Genomic DNA, 25,215 nt, shown 5'->3' on the forward strand with positions numbered 1-25,215 from the left:
AGGCTGCCATATCCCATGGGGAGATGTGGGAGGAACTCTGTCTCAGGGAGGGATATCTACGGCTACACCCCTTCAGGAAGTGCACTACCCAGAACTTCTGAAAGGAACAGCCATAATCCAGCCCTTAGAGAAGACTTCAGGGTTTGACCCAAAGCTCACAATGGGTAATCTCAATTTCACAATGAGTGAAGCTTGGCTTAGCTGCTGGAAAAGTAAACAGTCTAGTCTCTGAGAAAATGCAAGGAAATATTGTGAAGGCCAAAAGTATAACTGGGTTCAAAAAATAATTAGATAAGTTCCTGGACGGTAGGTCCATCGATGGCCAAGACTGCCAGGAGCTCAGACTGGATGACAGGGAATGTGTCACTTGATAAATTGACCTGTTCTGTTCATTCCCTGTGAAGCACCTGGCATTGGCCACTGTCAGAAGACAGGATACTGGGCTAGATGGACCACTGGTCTGACCCAGTATGGCCGTTCTTCTGAAGTAATTGGTGGTCTTCAGCCCAACCCTACCTATGATTCCCAAATTGGTACAGAGAAACTCACAGATCCCACTTTCAAAGTTCAGGAAAGGTTTCCTGTGTATTGTGCAAAGCAGTTCCTCATGTGATAATAATGTTAATAGAAGTTTCTTATTACTCAACCTGTTCCCCACAGCACACTTGAAAATCTTTGCTTATTTGGATTTTGCATGAAAAGAGCAAACTGTAAAATCCTACATTAAGTTTGATTACAAGTGAAAGCAAGAACCATTCAAAATGATTGTGAGACAGTGAGGGCTTTCATTTTCCTCTTAGCAGCACTCACTTAGCTCCCATTAATGTCAGCCAGAGCTAGGCGGGCATAAAAAGAGGAGAACGGGGCCCAAAGGAATGGAAGAACCTGCTTTAAAGATGTCACACAGTGCTACGATAATCAGGGAGAAAGAGAAGTAGAAAGAGACATACTGGAGAAGCTGACCATTGCGAAGTGCTCACACCGGTCCCCGGTGAATTCGATCGGACACCTAACGAAAGAAAGAAAACCAGAAAGAGAGAAACAAGATAGCAAAATGATATCAAAGTGGACTGAAATGTGGCCCCTCCTGATGCCACCTCAGATCCCTTCCACGATTCCTATGATTTGCTTTCAGCCTGATCCCTTACCTGTTTCCCTAAACCCTAACCCAAACATTATATCAAAACACACCCCTGGCTAGACCACTCTAAGTCCAGTGCTGTGCTGTGCCCAGGAGATTTAAGTAGTGTGGTGCATTTTTTGTCTTCAAACATACTTTGCTTAGGATCTGGCATGTACAATCGCAAAGGCAGTTTTTCCAAACATCTCTGTCCGAAGAATCCATTTGGACATCTGGAGGAGGAAAAGGGGACAAATCACAGAACAAATCTGGCAGCATCCTCGAGGCTATGGTTAGAAATAAAAGTGCATAGTGATGAATGGAAAAATAAAGTTAAAAGCTTTATGTACAGTTCCTGCATTCAATCTCTGCTTTGTTTAATCAGGCTTCCTTTATGTTAATATTCTGTTCTTTTCTAATCTCCAGCAGCCAGGTGTCAGCAAACCCATCTTTTCATTCTAGGCCAGCCACCTTCCTACTCACCTGCTGACTGCTAATCACCTCTACCAGCCCGCCACCTGGCAAGAGGGGTAGGCAGGCTCTGTGCTATTGAGCAACCTTCTCGGAGACTAGCGTTAATGTCACTATATACATAGACTGGCAGCAAGTACCACAGGGTGATAGAGCTATTTGGAAGTGGTGCACGGCAAGTGTCCTACTCCATCTAATGCTGTTACTCTCCAGAGGCACTGCAGGAAGCTCCAGCACTCTGCCAGGGGAAACAGTTGTGTTGGGGTTATGGAGAGAGCATTCTAAATGGTTTTCCATGTTAAGGGATAGACAATAAAGCTTCACTGGAAGAAGCCCCTGAGAGTCTGTTCAGTTGCAGGGGTCTCATGACTCCCACAGTCACTATTACTGCACCAGGATGATCTGCAAGCACAGGGCCATATTCAGCCATCAGTTACACAAGTGCAAATCCAGAGGAACTCCACTCCAGTAATTACAGTGTGTAACAGAGTAGAGATTTTGCTTTGTGGCTCAGGCAGCTGCAAACCAGTGAAATGCCTGGACAAGATCCCTGAGTGTGTCTAGTTATTGGGGTTCAGTGTTGCGGGGCAGAGTTACACATGGGAGGCACTGGAACCATGACATTTAGCACCGATGCATGTAGCATGTTGTTGGCAAGGCCAGTCCAAAAGGACGGAAAAGTTGCTTTGTTGGAAGGTTCTTTTAACTTGACCCATAGGAATGAACCTCAAAAAGTTGGAGTTTGGAGGTTTAACCCTGAACAATTCAAATGATTCTCCAAAACCAATGAAGGCTCCTTTCTTCCTCGTTCTCCTTCTCCACCCTTTCTCCTACCCTAACCAGGTAGTTCCCCAACACTGTCCGTACCTGTCCCTGACCCTCCACTCTGTCTGTCTAACCCACACACCTCTCTCTCTCTGACCCCAAATGAGCTCTCTCATCACCCAACTCCCTCTCCTGGCACAGGCCGCCTACCCTTTGGTGACATCACAATGGCCAGGGTTGCCTCCTATTCAGTCAGCTGGGCTCCGGCTGGCAGCAGTCTTTGTATATTACACATTCTAGAGCTGCAATACTCAGACTGAGGCTTGGGAGCTGCAAGTGGCTCTTTTAATGTGTCTCCCATGGTTCTTTGCGGCACGTGATATTAAAACACTGTGTGATTTAATTATTAACCAATCAGGATGCTTTTACTATGTTACTAACCAATTGTAGTTGATAAAATAATTATACTTGGTCAGTCATTTTGCGGTGACAATAATATAGATATAGATATAGATATAGATATAGATATAGATACAGATATAATAGTAAATGAACCAATGAAGTCACACGACTGTGGCTCTTTTGGGTAATGCTGATCGCTAATTTGGCTCCTGACCCACTGAGGTCTGAGTATCACTATTTTAGAGCCTCCCATTGTCAACCCTCCACCAGAATAGTTTGCCCCGGACTCTCATCCTGGGAAGATCCTAGTACTCATTAGATTGAAAAGAATTGTTGGCGTACAGTGATGGCTAGATCCCTATCAGCCAACAAATCAGAGACCGAGAGATATGTTTCATTTAAGGGAGGAAAGTTGGAAGCTTGAGATTGGGGCTGTTTCCTGTTTCTCTGCCACTCCATTATATATGCCCCATCAAAGTTTCAGTTGTCTTGATATATTTTTAAATGTCTCCATTCAACCTGACCTCAAGGATGATTAGATTACGGTCAGCACTTTAGTTCTTATGTGTAATTTTTCTGTGATTCATGGGTAGACCTACTGTCATAATCATAGTAGCATCAGCATTTTTGGCTCACACAGGAAAAGGGAATTAGACACCAAATTCATCCGCAGCATAACTTTGCTGACTTCACTGAAGTTACACCAGGGATGAATGTGATCTACTAGCTGCAGAGGGGCATGCTAGTTTTTATATAATGCTGACTGAATTACTGACAGCTCCATACTCCATAGAAAACAGACATCTTCCCTCCGCCAAATTCACACTAGTACTTTCTACCAGTCTACAGATAAATTACAGGAGAGAGGGAAGGAATTGTTTATTTTTTAACCATATGCAACATTTAGCATGATCAAAGCTTTTTAGTTCAAACACATGTTGACAGATTAACTCTGTAATGTTGCTCAAGGGCAAATAGAATTGTTTTTTCTTGCCAAGTGTATTCTTAATGAATACACTATGGATATACAAATAATTCAGTGGCAATTCAGTACAAGAAAAGAAAAGGGCTGCGTTTCAACTTCTTGTGTTTACTTGTTTAAAATAATACTGTCAAATTGCTTTGGTCCTACATTTACCTGTTTTGAAAAGGAGGGAGGGGTTAGAAAGTGGAATGTTCACCTGAACGCTTTAGAAATGGAGAGGATGTTGTTTTTTCTTTTTGATTGTAACTTTTCCCTCCCTTGTTGGAAACACAAACATATATGTGCTAATGCATGAGGAGGGGTCCAGACCTCATTCCCCATCTGTGTGAGGGAGGGCTGTGCAGACTAGGGCTGCATGGTTCCCCATCTGTACTGCAGCAATTACCCAGAAGGGGAATGCAGACACCTCTGAGCTGGAGGACTCCCCTCTAACAGGGCATCCAAAGACAGTTTTCACCCAACCTTGTCCTACTCACTCCTGAATGCGCTGTGTGGCGCTCTGGGGCAGCTGAGAGTCTCACGTTATACATTCAGACTCGGCTAGGAAGCTAGGCAGTTCAGTGTTTGTAACATGCTTTGTGAACCTTAAACTAAAGCCAGTATAGACGTGCAAAATATTATTCATAGATTTTTGGGCCAGAAAGGCCCAACAGATCATCTAGTCTGTCTTGTGTAATATAGGTCACCCAGATACCCCTGGCCTGAGCCCATTAACTTGTGATTGACAATCCAGGCTGGTCTTGATTTGAAGACTTCAAGAGATGGAATATTCGCTGCTTTCCTTGGTAGTTTGTTCCAGGGCTGATCACCCTCTGTTAGAAATTCATGCCTTGTTTCTAACTGGAATGTGCTTGGCTTGAACTTCCCGTTCTAGTTTTCTGTGCTAGCTCAATGAGCCCTTTAGTACCCAATATTTGCTCCTTATACACTGTAATCAAGTCAATCTCAATCTTCTCTTTGATCAGCTAAACAGACTGAGCTCCCTATTCATTATTGGTTAGGATATTTTTACTATTACTAATGCTATTTTACTATTGCTAATAATTTGCAAATGCTGCTACTAGCCCCTGGCTTGAAAAATCTCCACTTCAATGGGTAAGGCAATCCCACTGTGTCATTGTCTCAGGTTCCCAGAGGAGTCAATTCATAGTCACACAACCTGTTCTGAAAGTGATGCCATCAGGAGGAATATCATGGCATGTTTGAACATGACGACACTAGACGTAGGCTATGGCTACGCTACAGCTTACGTCAGTATAAGTTATGTTGCTCAGGGGTGTAAATAAACCACCCCCTGAGTGCCGTAAGTTACACCGACCTAAGCACCGGTGTGGACAGCGCTATGTCAGCGGGAGAGCTTCTCCTGCCGCCATAGCTAGCGCCGCTCATGGGGCTTGGAGTAATTAAGCAATGGGAGAGCTTTCTCCGGGTGACTTAGAGCATCTGCATTAGCAGCACTATAGCGGCACAGGTGTATCCGTGCAGCTGCTCCACTGTAAGCTCTGTAGTGTAGCCCTGGCCTCCAAAATCTGCTGTCAGGAGCAGCAGAGTCTGCGGTGCCATGTGCCAGTTTAGTTAGGCCAGTGGTGAAATGCCTGACTCCATCGCAGATGTCAGTGTATCTCAATATTCAGACACTTGGAGTCTACATAAAGTATGTCCACAGATGTCCTACTGCCAGAACTGGGGGACAGCGGTGCCCTAACCTTGGCCCCACCCCACTGCCACACCCCTTCCCCCTGAGACCCTGCCTCTGCCCCCCCAATGGTTCCCTTTTGCTGCCTTATAATGCTAACCAGGGAGGATGCCTGGATGAATCCCAGCCCTCTGGATGGCTATGAACTCACCCTTTCATTAAGGGAACTATGGGTAAGTTAATCAGAGCCCCCCACGTAAGTCAGAGTTTTGGACTGAATGGCTGGAGATGGCAGGGATTTGTGGGTCACGGGTGGCAATTTTATTTTGTGGAAATGGAACCAGTCTTTGGGTGGGGGGAGGGGAGGAAGCAGACATGTGACTCCTTATGGGGAAGGGAGGGCTGTTAGGGGAGGGAGGAGTGGGGAAGGAGGAGCAAAGGGTGTTGGGGCTGCAGCGAGGGGAGGGAGGTTATGGGGAAGGGCATAAACAGGGATAGATGGTAGGAGAGGCAAAAAAGATTATGGACTCAGGTGTGGGAGGCATGGCAACCCTCAGCTCTGCCAGTGCAACCCAACCCTCCCTGCATCCCCAGCTCTGCCAGTGCACCCCAACCCCATGTACCCCCAGCTCTGCCAGTGCACCCCAACCCCCTGAAATCCCAGCTCTGCCAGTTCACCCCAACCCCCTGCATCCTCAACTCTGCCAGTGCACCCCAACCCCTGCACCCTCAACTCTGCCAATTCACCCCAACCCCCCTGCACTCCCAGTTCTGCCAGTTCACCCCAACCCTCTGCACCCTCAACTCTGCCAGTTCACCCCAACCCCCCTGCACCCACAGCTCTGCCAGTGCACCCCAACCCCCCTGCACCCTCAACTCTGCCAGTGCACCCCAACCCCCATACCCTCAGCTCTGCCAGTAAACCCCAACCCCCCATGCATCACTAGCTTTACCAGTGCACCCCAACACCTTTGCACCACCAGCTCTGCCAGTGCACCCCAACCCCCCTGCAATCGAACACTATTCCACTTTGCTCCAGGCACTGCACATGAGTTGTTTTATAGGAGAGGGAGGCAATAGAAACGTTTGTATACCAAAGAGTGAAGAGTTCAGGGAGATGCGTTCCCTAATTGTGGTGGAGAGGCCCAGCTACAGTAGTGGGGAGGGGGCCAGGCTGGAGGCGAGGAAACACTCTGAATGGGTCAGGGGCATAGCTTGGGAGGCATACTGAAGCACAACTGGTGGGCACAGCTGATGTGTGTGCAGGGTGGGGATGGGGGGAGCTGGCTCAGTATGCTAACTGTGGGACACGATATAAATAATTGCCTAAATGACTACTAACCGAGCTTTTCCTGGACATTTTCCCTAGGAAATTCAATGGCAAAATAATAATAATAATAATAATAATAATGCAGAATTAAGATTGGTTGGTGGTAGGTCATCCCCTTGAAGACTGCTGAGTCAAGCAAAACTTGAACATCTGAAAATGAGGAAATTTCACAGTTAAGGTTACCCGTGCAACCTTAACTCTGCCCTCTTTCAGCAATGCCCCAATACGTGCTGTTAACATGCACACACCTTTACACTGCCAACCCCCCAGTTGCTGAACCTTTGCCTCCTTTTACAACCCATTCATTCTCACCCACCACACACACACAAAAAAAGGGGTGGGGGGAGAAGTCAAAAAAGCAAACAGAATGTTGGGAATCATTAAGAAAGGGATAGATAATAAGACAGAAAATATCATATTGCACACTTGCATCTGAAGAAGTGAGGTTCTTACCCACGAAAGCTTATGCTCCCAGTACTTCTGTTAGTCTCAAAGGTGCCACAGGACCCTCTGTTGCTTTTTACAGATTCAGACTAACACGGCTACCCCTCTGATATTGCCTCTATATAAATCCATGGTACATCCACATCTTGAATACTGCATGTGGATGTGGTCACCCCATGTCAAAAAAGATATATTGGAATTGGAAAAGATTCAGAAAAGGGCAAAAAAATGATTAGGGATATGGAACAGCTTCCATGTGAGGAGAGATTAATAACACTGGGACTTTTCAGCTTGTAAAAGAGATGATTAAGGGGGGATATGATTGAGGTCTATAAAATGATGACTGGTGTGGAGAAAGTAAATAAGGAAGTGTTATTACTCTGTCTTATAAGTAGGGATGAAATTAATAGGCAGCAGGTTTAAAACAAAGAAAAGGAAGTATTTTTTCACACAACACACAATCAACCTGTGGAACTCTTTGGCAGAGGATGCTGTGAAGGCCAAGACTATAACAGGGTTCAAAAAAGAACTAGATAAGTTCACGGAGGATAGGTCCATCAATGGTTATTAGCCAGGATGGGCAGAGATGGTGTCCCTAGCCTCTGTTTGCCAGAAGCTGGGAATGGGCAACAGGGTATGGATCACTTGATGATACCTGTTCTGTTCATTCCCTCTGGGGCACCTGGCACTGGCCACTGTCAGAAGACAAGATACTGGGCTAGATGACCTTTGGTCTGGCCCAGTATGGCCGTTCTTATGTTATGTAAGTTGCCCACGCCATCTTCCCTCTACTGTCTTCAAGTGAAGTGTTTCTTAAACTATATACATGTGGCATTTCTTCTGGGGAATTGGCTGTGTGACAGTGTACGCCAGGATCTGGAACCTCCTGAATTATACAGTCCCCAGGGCCAGTGTGAGCGGGTGCTATGTGCATATTAAGACACTGCTTGAAGGGGCAGAGGGAAGGTGGCATGGGCAACTTTTTTTTCTTTTTGTCCTTCAACAGTGTTCAATAGAATCCTGTGGGTCAGAGTGAGTGGGCTATAAAAGGATGTGAAGAGCTTGTACATTTCAGCAATGGGGCATGGGCAGACAAAAGGTGTGTGTGTTAACAGGGTGTACTGGGACTGTGCTGAAAAAGGGCAGAGTTAAGGTTGCATGGGTAACCTTAACTGTGCATTTCCTGGTTTTCAGATGTTCGAATTTTACTGAACTCAGCATTCTGCAAGGGGATGACCCACCTCCAAGCAAGCTTCACTCTGTGTTAACAGTTTTTTGCCACTGAATTTAAAATTTATTTTGTGATAGCACCTAAAGTCCTCACACAGGCTGGGATCCACTGTGTTAGGCAATCACTATACAAACATACAGTAAAACCTCAAAAATACGAACACCAGAGTTATGGACTTACCGGTCAACCGGATGTCATGTGAAACCAGTAGTTATCCATCAGGCAGCAGCAGACACAAAAAACAAAAAGCAAACACTGTACTGCCTTGGGGCTTTAACCCTGGGGCTCATGGCTTCAGCCATGGGATGTTGGGGCGGTTAGGGCTCCAGGTGGAAGGGGCTCGGGACATCTGACTCTTGGGCTTTAGACCCGGGGGAGCGCTGGAGCTCAGGGCTTCAGCCTCACAACTCCATTCCTGGCTTCAGCCCCGTGGGGATCATCAGGGCTCAGGGATTCAGCCCCATGGCTCCGTTCTTGGCTTCAGCTCCACGGGGGTCACTGGGGCTCGGGGCTTTAGCTACAAGAGGAGCACCGGTTTCTGGCCCCTAGGGGTCCCCCCCCATACCTAGAGCGGGAGTTCCTGAAACCAGGAGCGGAGTGGTGGGGAGCCCCGAGCCCCAGCCCCAGCCCCCCCCACGAGGCTAAAGCCAGGAGTGGAGCCATGAGGCTGAAGCTCCAAGCCTCAGAACTCCCCCCAGGTCTAAAGCCCTGATCCCTGGTGCTCTCGTGGGGCAAAAGCCTGGAGCCCCCCACCCAGAGCTCCAGTGGCCCCTAGGGTCAGAAGCCCCAACCCCCCCACCACCACCACCTGGAACCGTGACCCCACCCTACCCGGAAGTTGCAGTCCCAACTCCCCCATGGCTGAAGTCCGTAATGTCTTGTTCAGGGTTATAGAACATTTCAGAGTTACAAACAACCTCCATTCCCGAGGTGTCCGTAACTCTGAGATTCTACTGTATAAAAAAAGAAAGTCACCGCCCCAGAGAATTCAAAGTCTGCCAAGCCTATTTGCAGGTAGTGGGCCAGAACTAGAACATTATTGTATTTGCAGCTCACTCAGGAAAGATTGAAAAATGAGAGGAGAGGGGCAGAGGGAATAAATCCCAGCGGAAGAAACTGGCAAGAAATTAAGCAGCAAAATAAATATATAGCGTCTGTGAAAAAAGATACCCGGGGAAATTCTAATGCAATAACAGCTACTGTATACACCATCTCCAGGTCTCACTGCTAAGAGCCTAGCAGTCGAGGGCAGAAAGAACCTTCCATGCATAATGTGGTACATACCCCGGGCTCCCCATTGTGTAGAAAAATGTCGGGTTTTATTTTTTACTTATATTGAATCATTGTTGGAAAAATACCAGGTTTGAAGCAATAGGACAGAAAAACTTGTGAACCTGAGCAAGTTTTGTGAATGCCAAAATTAGTTTGCATGATCACAAAACCCCCAACTTCTCAAGGTTTACCCATCCTTAATACAATCGCACAGCTGAGCCTCGGCTGGCTGTGGCAATCTACTGAGACACCATCACACCACACGCATTCTGCATTCATTAGCTCATTGATTTTAGAGGCGAGCTTCCTGAGCTATAAGGCTGCACCTGGAAAGTGTGAAGTATCTGACACCATCTCCAGCCAGGGCTCCCTTTGTTACCTGAGTCCCTGCTGCACTAAATGTATGAAGAGGGATATCATTTCCTTAGTATTGTCCTCCAACAGGTTACAGCCCAGATTCTCCAGCCTTTGCAGATATGGGCCTGCAGATCTGACTAGAAATACAGCATAAATGTTTAACAGGTAGGGTAATTAACCCTTGGAACAATTAGCAAGGGTCAAAGTGGATTCTCCATCACTGACAATTTTTAAATCAAGATTGGATGCTCTGCTAAAACACATGCTCTAGGGATTATTCTGGGGCAGGTCTCTGGCCTGTGTTATACAAGGGGTTAGACTAGATGGTCCCAATGGTCCCGTCTGACCTTGGAATCTAGGAATCCAGGAAGTATACCGCAGAACAATGAGAAACGTGGTGTCTCTCGCTCCACGTGGCAGGAGGGGGTGAGATGGGAAGCAGCGTGCTCTTTCCCTGGGATCTAGCACATGCTGCAGGGATTTGGTAACCTCTGGGGTCCGGGCATTGTTAGTGACAAAGCATGTTGTCTTACATACAGAATGCGCAGAATGCTGACATTCCAGAAGGCTGCCATTGCTGTGTGCATGTGACCAGCCTTCAGCTGGGCTTTACCTGCAAAGCCTTTGCTGGCTGTCCCAGGTCTCTCTCAGAGCTGGGTGCACCCATTAAGTTCCAAAGTTCCTGCGTGGCCCATCTCGGGGGTAGGGTCTTTCCACAACTAGCATCTCCCTCGTTCCCAATCTTACTCTCAGCTGTGGGCTGGTACCACCGCAGGCCCCGCATGGCAGGGGGTAGGCACAGGCCACTCTCAGCTGCACCAACCTGTGGGGAGCACAATGTCTTGTCCCACTCCCTGGTCCACCTGGGGAGCACTCAGTGGCCACCATCTTTTAACTCAATTCCCTCTCTGTGCCTGGCCAGCTCCATGTGCCTGTTTGGTAGGGGATTGGCGTCACTGGCCTGCCTCTGCCCTTTCCCCTTCGGCGTGATCTGCACCCCCACAGGCTGACGAGAGAGGACCTCTATGCTCCCCCAAACAGTAGGACTATCACCGTCCTTGTCCCTCATTCAGAGCATACATTGGGGGAGGGAAGGCCCCTTGCATACCCACATGGAGTGAGGGACCGTCTGGTCCCTGTTTCAAAGCAGATACAACTAATCTCTGCACACTGCTATAACATGGCTCTCAGAGGGATCTTTATGGGCTTGTCTACACATAAAATGCTACAGCTGCAGCACTTCAGTGTAGACCTACCTGCACCAATGGGAGGGGTGCTCCCATTGGTGTAGATAATTCACCTCCTTGAGAGGCGGAAGAATTCTTCCAGCAGCCTAGTGCCGTCTACACTAAGGTTAGGGTGTATGGCTGCCTCTCTCAGGGGGGTGGATTTTTCACACATCTGAGAGATGTAGCTATGGCGATGGAAGTTCCCAGTGCAGACCAGCCCTGTGTGTCAGTTTTACCTGCCCACTTTCAGGTGATACCAGCCTCTAACAACTGGCACATTCCCTTTGCTCTCTGCATTGTTTCTTTAATTAAGATCACAATACCCATTTGGGAAACTCCTCAGAATAGAACGTAATCTGTCACTAAGAAGAGCATGAAAATGAAGGTGGTTTAATTTACGAGGATATGGAGAAAATGTAGCAAAAGGACACCTGGCACTTAAATAAGTGAATGGAGAATTGTTTCAGGCATGCTGCTTAGTTGTGCAGAGGGCTGAAAAAGAGCATTGTTCTGTCATTATCCCCCAACCAGTCCCAGAGAATCATGCACTGAGCGCACCGACAGGCTGTGCTCCACAAAACAGACGCCAAGAAGAGGAGAAAGCAGTGCGAGCAAATGCCAAGGCCTTATCCAGGCACCTGCTGTACAGTAAGGGCCGAACTGCAACTGGCCCACTTCCATGCCTACTGAAGACAATGGCACAGCTCCCATTGGCTTCAGCTGCAGCAGGGTAGAGTTCCAGGCTGTTTCTTAAAAAGGGTTTTACAGAATCTGTTGCTCATTAACCAGGTTCCCCGGGAGCACGACGGGACGGGTGGGGAGCGGAACATACCCCGCAGCGTCAGGAACCTCAGCAAAAGAACCAAAAAGTGTAACTGCCCCAAATCAGCCTGGACACAGCGACATTTCATCTTACTGTTGACTTTTTGCATGGTAGACAGTCCAGGACCGGCTGGCTAAGGGATTTGGCATGGGAGATGGGGATTTTCACCTCTAGCTCACCAGTTTCTACCCAGCCCAGATTAGCATCCAATGGCTATTTGGTGACCTATGTGATATGAGGTAGTGGGCATCAGTCTCGTTCCTAGTGGATGTGTGGCCACATAGGTATATGTGTCCACTCTAGGCATCCTTGGTCCTGCCTCAGCTCCGGGGGCTGGAGCCGGTCTCCTCTGAAGGTTCCTTCCAGCCCTATGTTTCTAGGATTCCATAACCAAACCACCACTGCTAGGACTACTGGCCCCCTGGTCAGCAGAGAGGCCATGCACAGCGTAGGAAAGAGACTGAATCCTATAGCTGTCCGAATTATTCATTGCAAATAAATTATCCAAATAATTTAGCCCTTCTATCTGTTTGCAAATTGTTCACAAACAGACCCTGAACTCTGCCAATGTATTTATTGTTCTTGCCGTGCATGTCAATTATCACCTTATTGACTGTTTGCAACCTGGTCCTTTCACCTTTTCACTGCTTGTTGTTTGTGGTATGTGACTGGTCAGCTACATCACATGGCATTGCCTCTGTGCCCCTCCCCCTACCCCTCTTCCCCCGCCCCCCCTGATGGGATGATTGAAGCTTTTTAAAATAGGGGAATAATGAAAAATAAATGGCAAGTTGTTTGCACCATAATTTGCATGCCTGGGATGGAGGGAGGATGTTGTAGCTATAACTGTGTCATTGTGGATTTTATAAATCTGACCCTGGACTCAGGGATATTGAGAGAAACACTTAATAAATCAAAAATAAATAAAATATAAATAAAATATTAGTTGCTCCTGAAGCTCTGAGGTAGGAATTGTTGGAGAAGCAGCAGCAGAATACAGATCAGGGTGCTGAGAAAGAAACAAATCAGTGATTGCAGAGAAAGGGGAGCACTTGAGCGAAGACTAACTAAAGGAGGCTCATGTCACTTTCCCAGCAGAGGACAACTTATCATTTTCTTGTCCCAGTCACATTATTAAGTTGATTGAGAAGCACTCCATGGATCCTGACACTGTGAAGAAGATGAACTGTAGATACTAAGCGAGGCAGCTGTGATGGTGGGGAGACCTTGGATGCAAAATATCAGCTTGACACAGCAAAGGTGGTACTACGCATAAGGGCTGGGGGTGTCCATGAAATGTTGCAAAATTCTGTGGATTTTTTTCTCCCATAGTGTGTGGATTTATTAGGAAAATATAAATGGGAATCTGTGGAATTTTGAAGCAACCTGACTCATAAAACATGGAAAATGCTTGTTTTTTTTAGCAAATTATTTATGTACATTTTTGAGTAGTTTTCAATCAAATTGACTATTTATGTCACACACTTCCCTCTTTTTAAAATCTTTCCCCACCTCTGACATCTTTCATTTTCAGCTTGTGATTGTCCAAACCTCTAGACCTTTCCTCTCCCATAATCTTATGCTGAGGGCCAAAACAAGGGTTAGAATGTTCATTTATTGGCATCTTTAAATCTTGCAAGCTGATTCTTGAAAAAATGATCTTTCATAATTTTGGTTCCGTAAGGCAATTGATGGTTTCTGGTCCCATGTAATTTAGAAGCTGAGCACCAGGTCCTCGCCCATGTTACAGTCCCTTTCTACAACACTACTAACTAGAGCTGGGTAAAAAAAAATTGGATTAAATTATTTCCTTGCCAAAAAAAATGCAGATTCAGGTTGATCAAAACATTTAGTGCATCTGTATCAAATTCAATGAATTGCTTCAGATGAAAAAAATGCAAAAAAGGCAAAACGTTTTGTTTAGCAACAGTTAGACCTTTCCCTTAGAAACAACTTTTTTTAAATTTTACACAAAAGCAAAACAAAATATTTCGTTCCACCCAACACGAAATTCAATCAACTTGTTTGGTTCCCAAAACATTTGTTTTTACATTTCATTTTCGGTCAACCTGAAACAAGTTTTTTGGTTGTTTGTTTTTCAGTCTTTCAGTCTGGCCACCAAACTGCAAAACTGGTTATTTGCACAACTGTATTGATGATGTTGAAAGGTCATAAAACTGCCTTAACTGGGCAGCTGAGTACTCCACTGTAGGAGAATCCTGGCTTAGTGTAACCCTCCAACCCACAGCAGAGGGTGCATGCCAGTACATGGAAAGGTAATAGAGTTGCCTGGTGCCGAGTTTTTGACCAGAAAGTCTGGTCAAAAAGGGGCTCCGACAGCGTCCGGTCAGATCTACTGACCGGACACCCAATGTCTGGTTCCTGCGGGCGGGGGAGATGGTGGGTCATCACCTGCTGCAGCCCCCGCTCAGCCAGGGCCACCGCCTATCTGCATTGGGCGGCTGCAGCTCCCAGCCCCAGCTCCACAGGCGAGTCCTTCCTGACCCGGGTGGCAAGGTGGGAGGGGAAAAGCAGCAAGTGACAGGAGGGAAGAGGCGTGGATGGAGTGCGTGGCCTCGGGGGGGGAAGAGGCAGGGTGGAGCCTCATGTGAAGCGTCAGCAGGGTTGGCGCTTTGTGGGGGAATAGGCAGGGCATGGGTGGGGCCTCAGGGAGAAGAGGCAGGCCGGGGCAGGTTCCGGCACTCCTGCTGGAGTGTCTGGTCTTCAATTATTACCAAGTTGGCAATCCTAAAGGGTAAGAGAGTATGGGTGGTGCACTATTGTGCATTGGTGATCCCCAAGTGGTGCAATGGAGTCTAAGGATCTGCTAGCCAACCCTCAATTTGAGCAACCCTAAGGTTGCTCTAGCTTGTGCCAAGGAGCTGAAGCGCCCCATGGCTGTCCCCAAGACCACAGGAGGGCATGAATGGTGCACAGCCACCTCTGACCTCTCCCCTCTCATGAACTCAGCTCATCCATACCCAGTGATCAGGGCCCATCACCATGTTCCAGCCCAGCAGCTGATGTGTGCTGGGATCCTCTAGCTGAGGCTGGAGATTTGTCTGACCGACTGCAGATGTTCTTAAGGACTCTGGAATTGAGTTTGAGGATTATTTTTATCTTTGGGGGAAGCTATAAGGCCCATTTCTAAGACTTTTCCTAGCAGGGTCATCTGGGGCTTGAACTATGATTCTTCCCACCCCGACTTCCCCCAGGGTCAGAGGCTCTTCATTTTATTAGTGCTGTTGGGTCAATTGTGTATATATATATACACTATATATAGTGCTATAGTCCTTTTTAGTTTATATGCCTACAGGCTGCAATATACCTGGGGCCTGTCACACCTCTCTAAGGTTTAATTTCAGGTGGTCTGTTTGCAGATTCAGGATGGCAGCACTGCCTGGGGCATAAGCAGGTTTTCTTTGCAACCAAAATGTGTAGATGTTTTTATTTATTTATTTATTTATTTATTTTACATGAAAGCCTAAATTATGAAAACCCTCTGCAAAGACTCAAAAATTTATGGAGAGGTCTGCCACAGATTAGAAATTCCAGGGCATGTATTTCCAGTAACCCAAGTCTAGATTCCCCTCCCCCGCTCCCTCCAATGTTGAACTGTACTGAAATGTGGTTTTCCAGGCAAAAATTTCACTGCATTTTCCTCCCCAGGTTTTTGGTGGCTGGAAGGAGCAATTTGCTGATGACCCTGCTACAAAAGTTCAACCAAAAACATGGGCCACTCTGTCTTTCATATGGAAAATATCTGCACCATCTCAGGCATGAAGCCACTTCAGGAGAGGAATTAATTTCAGATGCCTACTGGCTCTTTTGCAGAGATAACATCCACAGAAAGACTCGCCTGTGTTTGTGGACCACTCTAAATAATTAAATATGTTCCAGTAAGGTGACTAAGGAGATAAAAACACAGGGTGGACAAGCGGAATGTTCCCAAGTCATATTTCCTGACTATTGAATCTCAGACGGGGAATATTGAAAAGCTGATAACACCATGCTGGTGTAGGAGCCAGAATCTGCTTTCCGGACTGCTAAGGGAAAATAATACAGCCCAGAAGAAGGTCTTAGAATCCAAACATTGGATTCATTGCCAGCAATAAAGAGGAACAAAGACCGGGTTTGAAACGAGGTTTTTATCAACACTGTTTTCACTGCATTGCCTGATATGTTTTCTGGAAAGGCGGGCCCAATCCACAACATTTACCACTCTAAAGTCTTTGTGTTTTCCCATCTGGGGTTTTAATTCTGGTGCATTTTTTAATGTTAGGCAATGTTAATTTTTACATTTTAAGTGTCATAAACAGTCTGCTGTGATTCAAAAGTATTTTAACAGGCTGCACAATGAAAGGACCAATGCCCTACAACTCCATTTCTGTAGAGATGGGGGTGGATTTTAGGACAGGGACAGGGACAGGGACAGGACCCATAATGTAGTGTGGAAAGGCTAAGAAGTATGGATCAAACCATTTATTCCTCCCCTCACCCCACCTCCCCTTTCTGAATTATTTGAACCTGTTATTTTCTCCCTCACCTGGAACCAGCTTTCCACATTTCTGTAGCTAATCAGACTGTCTTGATAGTCAGCATACAAGCATGTTCTGAAAGTATCTGCTCCATAGTCTAATCTTTTGCTATTCTGTAGTGGAAGTCTTTTCTCTGTCGGTCACCAACTACCTACACTAAGAATGCCTCATTTTACAAGAAAAAATAAAATGTTCTGGAATTATGCATTGAATTTCAGATAGTTTATGTATAAATTCAAATGTCACACTAGTTACCAGAGAGCTAGTGGTTGTGCCTCCAATTCCCCAGGGACTGTAAATGACACTGGCCTGAAACCCAAAATTTGCCATATTCAGTCCCTGATCAGTGTTTAAAAATCCCTGCTAGACCAAGGGACCAGTAGCAGATTTAATGCCCAGTATCTCTGAGGACATCAGGATCAGAAATGAAGGTGTTACAGTGTAGGAAACCTGGGGTTCTAGTGGTACAGGGCTTTCTTTTCAAGCTCTGGCAGGTGAACAGTGATATTTTGGACCTTAGAAATCACTTCATTCTGATCAGTGCTTTGTTTTCCCCTCTCCCCACCCCCACACCCTTCAATCCCAGCACACTTTTAGCAGCCAATAAGTTGAGACTCATTAGAGATGCTAACCAGTGCATCATACCATCCGAAAACAAAAACTGCAGCTTTTAAATGGGATCATCTCTGTAGTATTTATGTCTATTTCTAGTGGTTCATGAAGCTTCGGCTGCTAAAATCATAATGGAATTCAAGTTAGGAAAAAAACTCCATGAGACAGCAATCACAATGTCCTAATTGTAAGATGTGCTCTTTCATGACTAGGCTAGGACCGCTTTGGCAAGACCAGTCCAAATGCTTTCAGACTAGTAAAGCTTTCCTCTGCACTGCTCCTGCACCAGTGATGTGAAGAGGGGGAAAAAACTTGTTCCCCTCCTTCCAAAGGGGACTTTCAGGGTGCCCAAACTGGCACCATTAAAGTCCAAACTGGCAACATACCACGAGCCAGAAGATCATCTCAGATGGGCATGTCATGGATGTAGTTCATAAACAATAAAATGTGTTCAGTCATAACAGCTGCATATTGATTTTGAGCCAGATTCACAGCTGATGAAAACGGGTATAGCGTCACTGCGATGAAACAAGCTATGCCAATTTATACCAGCTAAGGATCTGGCCTGTAAAGTTAAGCAAGCTGCGGATGCAGAGAACTGTCTAGAAAGTTTCAATATGTATTTCCCTCCATATAAAAATAGAAATAGGCCCAATTTGCCAAATTCCGATCTGGATTCAAGCTTTCCCAAAGCAGGAGAGCATTCAGATCTAATACTAGATACTGGCTCAGCTCATTGTTCAGATGTAGTTCCAAGCCACAACCCTTGGATCCAGCCACGGATCCAGCCACGGATCCAGCCTTGTGATCCACCAATCTCTATATCCTGTGACAAGACAGACTATTGTTACACTGCATTTCCAAACCTGATCCAGAATATTGTTGCTGCACAACAATCTTGTAAGGCATTTTACGGCTTCTCCTGCATTTCCTCCAGGGAATGCTAAGGCTAAAAGGACCTGATATTATGAGGTGCTGAGCCCACACAATTCCAGCTGAAGTCAGTGGGAGCTGAAGGCTCTTGGCACCTCTGAAAATCAAGCCCATGATATATAAGGGCTATTGGTGCTTTGCTCACATGGAAAGATTTGAGCTCACTGGATCAAGTATGCATCCAAGCTTTTCACCGCAGGGTCATAAATATGGGGAAAACAGGCTCTTTGGCTGAATATCAGCTCTTTGCTTGTGATCCCTGCCAAACAAAGGAGTGCCAAAGCATGCAAAATATGGTAGAAATAAACACACACAAAAACTTAACCAAACTTTGTTGACCTTCCAAAATAGTTTGTAGTTTAGTCAGTTCAAGTACTTACTTGAAGCCAACTTGTTGGCCTATCCCTGACTGAAACAGATCTGAGCAATTGCCATGTTTACTTCATGTTACAACGTAGCGGGGGCTGGATAGAAAGCCAGGGAGACTTAATCTTCTACAGAACTCGTGCACAGAGTTGATACAGCATACTCCGAGCGCCGCTGGAACCCCCCTTCAGTGCCGCGCCCACGCCGCCCCCTCGCCGAGCCCCGCGCAACTGGAGCCCGCCCCCCCAGCGCTGCGCCGCCGGAGCACCACCCCCGCGGAATGCCGCGCTGCGCTCCCCCCACCGCCCCTTACCAGGTGCCGCCCCAAGCATGTGCTTGGGTGCCTGGAGCCGGCCCTGCCTCCCACTCCCACTCAAGAGCAAACCTCCCACCAGGGCCGGCTCTAGCTTTTTTGCTGCCCCAAGCAGCAAAAAAAAAGCGCCGCCCCTGAGCCCCCCCGCCAAGCGCCGGAGCCCGCCCTCTCCTGCGCCGTGCGCCGTCGGAACCCCCCCCCCGAGCGCCGAGTCCCGCGCTGCCCCCCCCCCCCGCCGAGCGCCGCACCGCCGGAGCTCGCCTCCCGCCAAGCGCCGCCGGAACTCCCCTCCAGCGCCACGCTTGTGCCATACCCCCACCGAGCACCACGCGCCGGAACCCCCCCCCCGAGCGCCGAGCCCCGCGCTGCCTCCCCCGCCGAGCGCCGTGCCACCGGAGCCCGTCCCCCGCCGAGCGCCGCCGGAACCCCCCTTCAGTGCCACGCCCGCACCGCCCCCTCGCCGAGCCCCGCGCAACTGGAACCCGCCCCCCCAGCGCCGCGCCGCCGGAGCGCCACCCCCGCGGAATGCCGCGCTGCGCTCCCCGCACCGCCCCTTACCAGGTGCCACCCCAAGCATGTGCTTGGGTGCCTGGAGCTGGCCCTGCCTCCCACTCCCTGCCTTGCGGGTGGTCCTCAACTTTGAGACCACTTTAAAGGGTGAAGGCAGTTTAATCTCCAAGGCCTCTTCTGTTCTGTGCCTGTCTGCTTAGATTGCGGACTGTCTTGGTTATTTCTGCGGTGCAGACTTCTGATGCTGGCCGTTAGACTGAGCCCCTCAACCCATGTTTCACATAGGCTGCCAATGTGAAGCCACAAGATGGTATTAGCTTTGGGTTACTGCTGGCCTTGTCTAGGTTTGAGACAGTGATCTAGAGGTGAAAGGCTCTTATGGCAGATTACCAATCCCCTATACTGTGCACTTTCCCTCCACCCTCTCAAGAAAATTCCATGTCTATTGATGACTTAGTATGGCTCCCTGAGCTTTTTGTTGGTCCTAATATAAAAAGGAACACAGTAAACACAACACTTGATTCCCTTTCACTGATGCCCAAGAAGCCCTTTTGTAAACCAAGTTTGGTGTGGCACTAGAGTTCTAAATGTCACATGGGAGACTCACTCACAAGCCTCATTCTTTAGCCTACCGGGCTGTGGGAGGAACGAGATGGCCCCTAAGGGAGAGGGGGAAGAGAGAGGGCTTTGAGTCACTCATCAGGGTCCCCTCTGGTTGAGAAGTGAGAGTGAGATTTGCATGCTCCAAGGAAGGCCCCATCCATTCTTAACGGGGAGGATGGTGACTCTGATGCTGAACCTTGACCTAGGTTGGGGAAAGTTGCACAGGGAAATGCAGATCCCACCCTTCCCTGCAGCCGTAAGGGAAGGGGGAAGAGAGAAAACATCTTTTCAAACTTCCAGCATAATCCTATCCTTAAAGGAAGTTTCAATAGAAGTGACATATGATACTTGGGGATAAGTAGGGCCCTACCAAATTCACAGTCCATTCTGGTCAATTTCACAACCATAGGATTTGAAAATTAATCAATTTCACATTTTCAAAGGTTTACATCTGAAATTTCACAGTGTTGTAACCCTGGGGGTCCCAACCCAAAAGGGGGTGGAGTCACAGGATTGCCACCCTCACTTTTGCGAACTTCCTGCGGCCACAAGCCACAAGAGGTTCCCGGAGGTGGGTCTGATCTCCCTCTTGCTGCTGGGAGTGCCCCATCTAAGGGCTCCTAGATGCTAGTCCCCGCTGAGCTGGGGAGGGACAGGACTTGCTCTTCCCCTGTACAGCTGCTTTTCTGGGGCGGGGAGGAGATCAGACCCACCGCTGGGTACCTCTCCCTTCTTCGGGAAGCTCTGCAGCTGTGCAGGGGAAGAGCTAGTCCTGTTTCTTCCCAGCCTGGGGACTAGCATCTGGAGCTAGGGGAATGGTAGGAGCCCCTGGCTGGGGCACCTCCAGCCCTGCCCCTCTCTCTTCCATCCAATAGCTAGATTTCACAGGGGAGGGCTTATTTTATGCTCTGTGACACGTTTTTCACAGCTGTGAATTTGGAAGGGCCCTAGAGATAAGGCAACGCCATCAAAAAACACCCTTTTGCTAAATCTGCGCAGCTTAACCAGCACAATCGCCAGGGAACCTTCCAAGAGACATCACTCCTTCTGCAATTGCACAACCATCCCCGATTCCATTCCAGGCTACTTGTGTGTCGAAACCCTCACTCACTTGCAAGACAGCTGATTGATCCCCTCGATGTAGTAGCACACCCCGCCATTGACGCAATAGGATTTGGCTGTTTCGTTGCATTTTCTGGCGTGTCCTGACCAGGAGGAGAGTGTGGTCGTTACTGCAAGAAAGACACAAGAGGATATACCCATTACTTCCTTTGCTTTGCAAGTCTTCTCCCTTAAGTGGGCTTCAGTTGATTTGGTTGCCTGAGCAGAAGCCCCAGGAGCAACAATCCTCAAGCTGTGGCTTTAGACCTACACACAGCTCTCATGGAGTCTGTGGGGCTTGAGTGACACCCTTCATGCTCCAATCACAGCATTACCCCTTGCATACAAAGTGTGAGGGGGTGGGGTGAGAGTTCTGTGCAAACATCCCTTCCAACAGCCAGGAACCAGAGACGAGGAGTAAGAAAAAAAAATTGTTTCCTCACTCCTCATCAACCCGGGAGGGCAAATGAGATGAAGAAATGCACACCCACCCTCACACCCAATCTTTCCCCGTCATCAGTGAGAGAGGAGGTCACAGATGAAGAACAGAGAGAGAATGTGTTGCATTGAGTTGCAGAGTCACAAAGTAGCTGTGATATGATGCTGATGCCCTGAATGGCTGTATGTGCATTGGATCAGTATCCAATCACAATGCAGTGTGTGGGATGACACAGTCGTTGTTTGGTGGCTCTCTGTGATTCCATAACAAAGTAGCTCTCCATGGCCTAGAAACTGACGGCCACCATTTGTTCCCAGAAAAGGGACAGCACAGTGGCAGTACAAGCCCACAAATCTACCTGAACTCTGCCCTAGAGGGGCGGCCTCTATTGATGGAACGATAATCAGTATTCGTGGTCATTCAGCTTTGGCTTCTCTAATGACACTACCAAAAAAGGTAGTGTTGATGCTTTCTGTGTTAGGGATACTTCTCCCAGCTGGGAATTCCCATATGGAAAAGTCCTCTAAAATTAAAGAAAGTTGAAACTAACAGTGTTCTACAGCAACTTAGTGAGATTCTCTCAGAAATTACTGCAAAACCCTACAGAATGTAGTAGAGAATACGGTATTTCTTGTTGCCTTTTTAACTGTCCTAAAGAATTCTACAGAAGGAATCAAATTCTCTGTTGATTTCTAGAGATAGTGAAAAAACTCATCAAATGGTTATTGTTGTCTGTTACATTTTATAGCACTTTCCATAAGGGTTGAACTGGAACCTCCAGCTCTTTTCCAACAGGTCACCAAGCAGCGATCAGGTGGTAACTAATCCCATGGGCTGGATTGAAGTCAGTGACCCGTGTAGTAGAAAGAGAGCCTGAAGCATGGGCCTGAGGCCTGAACCAAAGTCAGCAAAAGTTATGCTGTGAACAACAGTCAGGCCCTGTCAAAAGCAGTTGCTTGCCTGCAAGTCAGTGTCGGGTACACAAACTCAGCAACAGTATTGCTAGCATGGCTAAAACACACTGAATATGTAAACACATTCCAGCAGGCCAGCACAAGAACACCCCAACCTAGCATACAATAAAATGGTTTTGACAAAAGAGATAAATAGTGATATTTTGTCTGAAACATCAGGAGTAAAAGTACAAAGGCAGGTGGTGAATAGGAATGTTGTCTGAAACATCAGGAGGAAAGAACAAGGAGAGGTAACAAACATGTCATGAAACACACAAGGTGATACGTAAATTATATTATCCCAGATTGTTTGTCTCAGTCTATAAATGTTGGGCTACCTTGCTTTAAGCTATCGTCTGGCCTAGGGGACAGTGGAAAATCCCGCCACTGACTGAGCTGTCCATTGTCACAGGCATACATGTGTCAGTGTGACCTGTAACCATTGAGCCGGGGCATTCCAGCATTAGCAATAAACCTGGCCGGGTGCCTTCACTACTAAACCAAGTCTTGTGAGCTTATTGGTCAGTTGGTGCACATGCAGAAAGAACGCATGCCTGGAGCCAAACATCTGACGACAACCCAGTGGCAAAAGACCTCATATTCCTACTTCCTGACTTCACCCCCAGGGGATATGAGGTGAGCCAACACAACAGCTACAAGTAACAGCGGACTCCCCAAACCCTGCCGTTTTGGTGATCACCTCAAATAGGTAGGACGTTTTCACAAATGTAAGCCTAGCACAAGAACAACTTACATGGTTTGTTCTGCAACTCTTACTTCTACAAGGACCCCTGCTGGTGGATCCGGCTTTGTATGGAGTCTCTCTCTCTCTCTGTGCTCATTAAGCTGATCAGATCCACCGCCTCAGCTGCCTGTGACCCAGACTATTACCCTCACATTTTACTTTCTCAATTATATATAATGAAGAGGTGCATTTTGACACCCATTGTTTGCTATTCGCTTAGGCAACATGAATCATTTAATTGTCAGCTGTGCTGAGTAGTGCCACCGCACTGCTTGGGCTATGCTCTCAGCAATGCTATTTCTACACTGCACATCTCATAAGGACTGCTTTTCAAGTTGGCTTTCTTCAACTTTGTCTTAACAATAACCTGTATGTTTTCCAGCGGACAGCTCCATTCATCCCAAAGGTGGTTTTGTGCTTTTTTTGGTTGGTTGGTTTTTGTTTGTTTGTTTGTTTGTTATTATACAGAGGAATCACTTCACCAATCAGAGAAATGCAGTCAACTCTAGGGTGCAACATAGCAGCTCTTTAACCGCATATAGTAGAACCAAGCAGTTTAGAACAGAGAGCAATGAGCACTGTATATAAATTAAAACAAAGAATGGTTCTAAGGGAGGCAGGATGTCATTCGGCTACGACTCTGGGGTTAACCTTGCTGTTGAAAAAATGCCATGGGATCTTTAGTGACTATGACAGATTTTCCAAGCTGCTTTGGGGAATTTGATGCCCCATTCCCATTAAAATTAATGAGAATTGTGTGTCCAAATCACTTTGGAGTTTTTAAAGTCACCACTCTGTCATTGTGACATTTTATGTCACATCTAGGAGAGGGCTCCTGTGGCAGCACATCGCCCCTAGCCCAAAGAAGGGACATTGGTTCAGTTCTGACGCAGAAGAAAGAGTTCCATCTACCGAGTCACAAATGGTAGAACTCAGACATCTCCTTTCAAACTAAAACTAGAGCAGTTGAGTCAGGTCTGAGCAGCCTTCTCCCAAAACCTTGGTACAAACCTACAGGGCAAAGGCAGAACAAGGCCATCAGTCTGCACAACCAAGTCATTTGTCAATTATTAGCAAGCAGCTCCATGGCACTCTTTTGGCAAAGTCAGACATCATAAATCATACAGGGAAAGTATATGCTCTGGAGTAAGCGTTCCATAGTAAACAAAGAGGGTGAAGAACAGAGAGAGGGAAATAATAATGAAGCACAGAATCCATAGCCACCTACAGTAGAAAGCACATATATCACTCAATATAAAAAGGCAGAGTTTATATATATAGCATTAAGGAAGGGTCAAAAGATATGGAAAATTCAGATAGTGCCCTTAGAATAGGGCACAACATGGATTCTAACATGGATTTCATGTGATTTTAATCTGATTTTAAATATACACTTTTCTTTAAACAAAATGAAACAGAAATAAAATAGATCTTTCATAATTGGTTAAAAGTTGCATACTGTGCAACTAAGAAGCAGATCTTTTAGTAGAGCTATTCCTCTCTGAAAAATGCATAATTAGGTAGTTTTTTTAACACCGCCTTGTTAATTTTTAAAAAATCATGTTTTATGTTTGCATTATGCTAAAGATCCCAATAAAACTGATATACACACAGTGCTATTCACTGGCATCACTTCATCTACCTCTGAAATGCAGCCACTTCTGGAGGAAAATGTAGCATCTGTTCAGCAGCACACACCACAGTACAGAACAATTAACTGAGTTGTCAGTGTGAGGAATAACTTAGCCAACTGAAAATGTAGGGGGAATTTAGGTTGGTAGGATATCTCCTCCTTAAATGAGAATCGCATTTCTGTCACATTCTGACCTGGCAGGATAATTCACAGATTTACAAGCAAATACATTAGTTTAGACATGTGTGTATTTATATCTCCTGTCATCTTGGGCCATTTGATGAGTGGTTATGTAAAACTATTGAAGTGAAGTCAAAGGGAGTTTTGCCACTAACTTCAGTGAGAGCGGAAACACGTCCAAGTGCAGAAATTAGATTATTTGTAGCCATGAGTGTTTCCCCATA

At 46.8% G+C, this 25,215-nt stretch overlaps 1 protein-coding gene across 2 annotated transcripts in view; it reads right to left on the reverse strand.

Annotated features, from left to right (window-relative positions):
- Positions 1–25,215, reverse strand: part of NRG2 (neuregulin 2) — a 286,620-nt gene that overhangs the window by 50,077 nt on the left and 211,328 nt on the right. The window contains exons 5-6 of one of the 2 annotated variants that reach the window (XM_054036434.1): positions 21,052–21,172; positions 1,277–1,353 (exon numbers count right to left, since the gene is read on the reverse strand). In XM_054036434.1, the coding sequence (XP_053892409.1) occupies positions 1,277–1,353; positions 21,052–21,172 (198 nt within the window). Of the gene's footprint in view, positions 1–950; positions 1,010–1,276; positions 1,354–21,051; positions 21,173–25,215 lie in introns of both variants that reach the window. The other variant, XM_054036433.1, reaches the window with a different exon arrangement.

This window comes from Malaclemys terrapin, chromosome 8 (assembly GCF_027887155.1).
Source record: "Malaclemys terrapin pileata isolate rMalTer1 chromosome 8, rMalTer1.hap1, whole genome shotgun sequence".
NCBI lineage: Eukaryota > Metazoa > Chordata > Testudines > Emydidae > Malaclemys > Malaclemys terrapin.